The following is a 2,500-nucleotide window of genomic DNA, read 5'->3' as shown; positions in this document are numbered from 1 at the left end:
GGCTCTGTCTGTCTGTGTGTGTGGCTCTGTCTGTCTGTGTGTGTGGCTCTGTCTGTCTGTGTGTGTGGCTCTGTCTGTGTGTGTGGCTCTGTCTGTCTGTGTGTGTGGCTCTGTCTGTCTGTGTGTGTGGCTCTGTCTGTCTGTGTGTGTGGCTCTGTCTGTCTGTGTGTGTGTGTGTGGCTCTGTGTGTGGCTCTGCCTGTCTGTGTGTGTGTCTGTCTGTAGGGGTGTGTGTCTGTCTGTAGGGGTGTGTGTCTGTCTGTAGGGGTGTGTGTCTGTCTGTAGGGGGGTGTGTCTGTCTGTAGGGGTGTGTGTCTGTCTGTAGGGGGGGGTGTCTGTCTGTAGGGGGGGGTGTCTGTCTGTAGGGGGGTGTGTCTGTCTGTAGGGGGGGGTGTGTCTGTCTGTAGGGGGGTGTGTGTCTGTCTGTAGGGGTGTGTGTGTCTGTCTGTAGGGGTGTGTGTGTCTGTCTGTAGGGGTGTGTGTGTCTGTCTGTAGGGGTGTGTGTGTCTGTCTGTAGGGGTGTGTGTGTCTGTCTGTAGGGGTGTGTGTGTCTGTCTGTAGGGGTGTGTGTGTCTGTCTGTAGGGGTGTGTGTGTCTGTCTGTAGGGGTGTGTGTGTCTGTCTGTAGGGGTGTGTGTGTCTGTCTGTAGGGGTGTGTGTCTGTCTGTAGGGGTGTGTGTCTGTCTGTAGGGGTGTGTGTCTGTCTGTAGGGGTGTGTGTCTGTCTGTAGGGGTGTGTGTGTCTGTCTGTAGGGGTGTGTGTGTCTGTCTGTAAGTGTGTGTGTCTGTCTGTAGGGGTGTGTGTCTGTCTGTAGGGGTGTGTGTCTGTCTGTAGGGGTGTGTGTCTGTCTGTAGGGGTGTGTGTGTCTGTCTGTGTGTGTAAATGTACTGGACTGTAATATATTACTGTATTTGTCCTTTAGGAGATGGGATTTGACCCAGTACCATGTGTAAGCCCCGCCCCTTTCTCACACCTGCCCTCAGAGACGATCTGTTTGTCTGATTCACTGGATGAAGATCTGGCCACAAACTCTCTGGAATCCATCGCTCAGGCTCTGACTCTACTCAATGGTATAAACCCAAACTCCGCCCCCAGCACCTCTTCCACCCCTCCAGTTGTAGCAAAGCCCCACCCACACACAGCGAGCCCCACCCCTTCTTCACAGTCTTCCATGCCAAAAGATGTCTCTTCAGTGCAAAGACAGACAGTGACACCTGCTAGTAAACCCAGCAACACTAGTACCACCACACCTGCTGCTAAGCCCCGCCCACCTCCTACAACCACACCTCTCCAGAAGCCATTTGGCACAGTAGGGATAAAGTCGGGTGGAGCCACACCTCCCACGGCTCAGATTAAAAACCCTTCGAAAAAATTGTGTGTTGACGGCGGTGCACAAAAGCCAAGTTTGAACTCTTTAAACCCTAAAAGCTTTCATCAAGTGACCACGCCCTCTTCACCATTGCCCTTCATCCAGAAGAAGGCCACGCCCACTGGACACCACCAGCAGAGGTTTATAACTCCCATGCAAGCCACAATCACAAAGTCTTCCCAAAGTAGCAACTCTCCAATAATCAAACTCACACACCGCCCTCCTGCTCAGACCACACCTTCTGGCTCCACCCACCGCCCTCCTGCTCAGACCACACCTTCTGGCTCCACCCACCGCCCCCCTGCTCAGACAACGCCTTCTGGCTCCACCCACTGCCCCCCTGCTCAGACCACACCTTCTGGCTCCACCCACCGTCTTCCTGCTCAACCCATGCTCTCAGTCTCCGCCCACCGCCCTCCTGTTCAGTCCCCTGCCCATCAGCCCCCTACTCTCACAGTACCTCCTGGCTCCACCCACCGCTCTTCTGTTTCTACTCCCTCCCCTCCTACCACTGTCCACCACCCTTCTATTACCACTCCCACTTCTGGTCACATTAATCGCCCTTCTGCCTCGAATTCACAGAATATTGGCCCCGCCCATCATGCCCCTGCTTCAAAACCTCCTGCTTCTAGCTCCACCCATCGCTCATTGGTTTCAACTCCACCCTCTCCGAGCTCACATCGCACGTCAGTTCAAACTCCTCCGAGTTCCGCCTACCGCCCGTCCGTTCCCACTCCACCTCCTAACCTCACTCACCGTTCCCCAGTGACCACTCCTCCATCTGTTTCGTCCCCTGCTCCCTCCTCTTGTCCACCTGTCCTGACTCCACCTACACAGTACAACCCGAAGAGTTCAGGATTCAAACCACCTTTCAGCCACGCCCCTGTAGCCACGCCCCACACTTCTAGCTTCCAAGGCTGTAACCTCACTTCCACATCGGTTGCGACCAATCACGGACAAAGGCAGAGATCAGTGGGAGGGGCTAATCAGAGCAACATGTCAGCCAATTGTGCCTCGTCCATGGGACTGCCGTCTCTGTCTGACTCCGCCCTCTTAAATCAGGTAGAGAAGCTCTCATGTTTTTCTGGATGGATTATTTCTGGTGTAGATGTGTTTGTCCTGCAGGGCTGATG

General features: G+C 54.7%; 1 protein-coding gene across 3 annotated transcripts in view; it reads left to right on the top strand.

The window, feature by feature from the left end:
• ubn2a (ubinuclein 2a) overlaps positions 1-2,500 on the top strand; it is a 15,256-nt gene that overhangs the window by 7,746 nt on the left and 5,010 nt on the right. For all 3 annotated transcript variants that reach the window (XM_060869089.1, XM_060869088.1, XM_060869090.1), the window contains exon 14: positions 921-2,429. In XM_060869089.1, coding sequence (XP_060725072.1) covers positions 921-2,429 — 1,509 coding nt within the window. The remainder of the gene's footprint in view (positions 1-920; positions 2,430-2,500) is intronic.

This window comes from Tachysurus vachellii, chromosome 4 (genome assembly GCF_030014155.1).
Source record: "Tachysurus vachellii isolate PV-2020 chromosome 4, HZAU_Pvac_v1, whole genome shotgun sequence".
In the NCBI taxonomy this organism is placed as follows: Eukaryota; Metazoa; Chordata; class Actinopteri; order Siluriformes; family Bagridae; genus Tachysurus; species Tachysurus vachellii.
The sequence above is the reverse complement of the archived record's forward strand: the minus strand, read 5'-3'. Positions and strand labels throughout refer to the sequence as shown.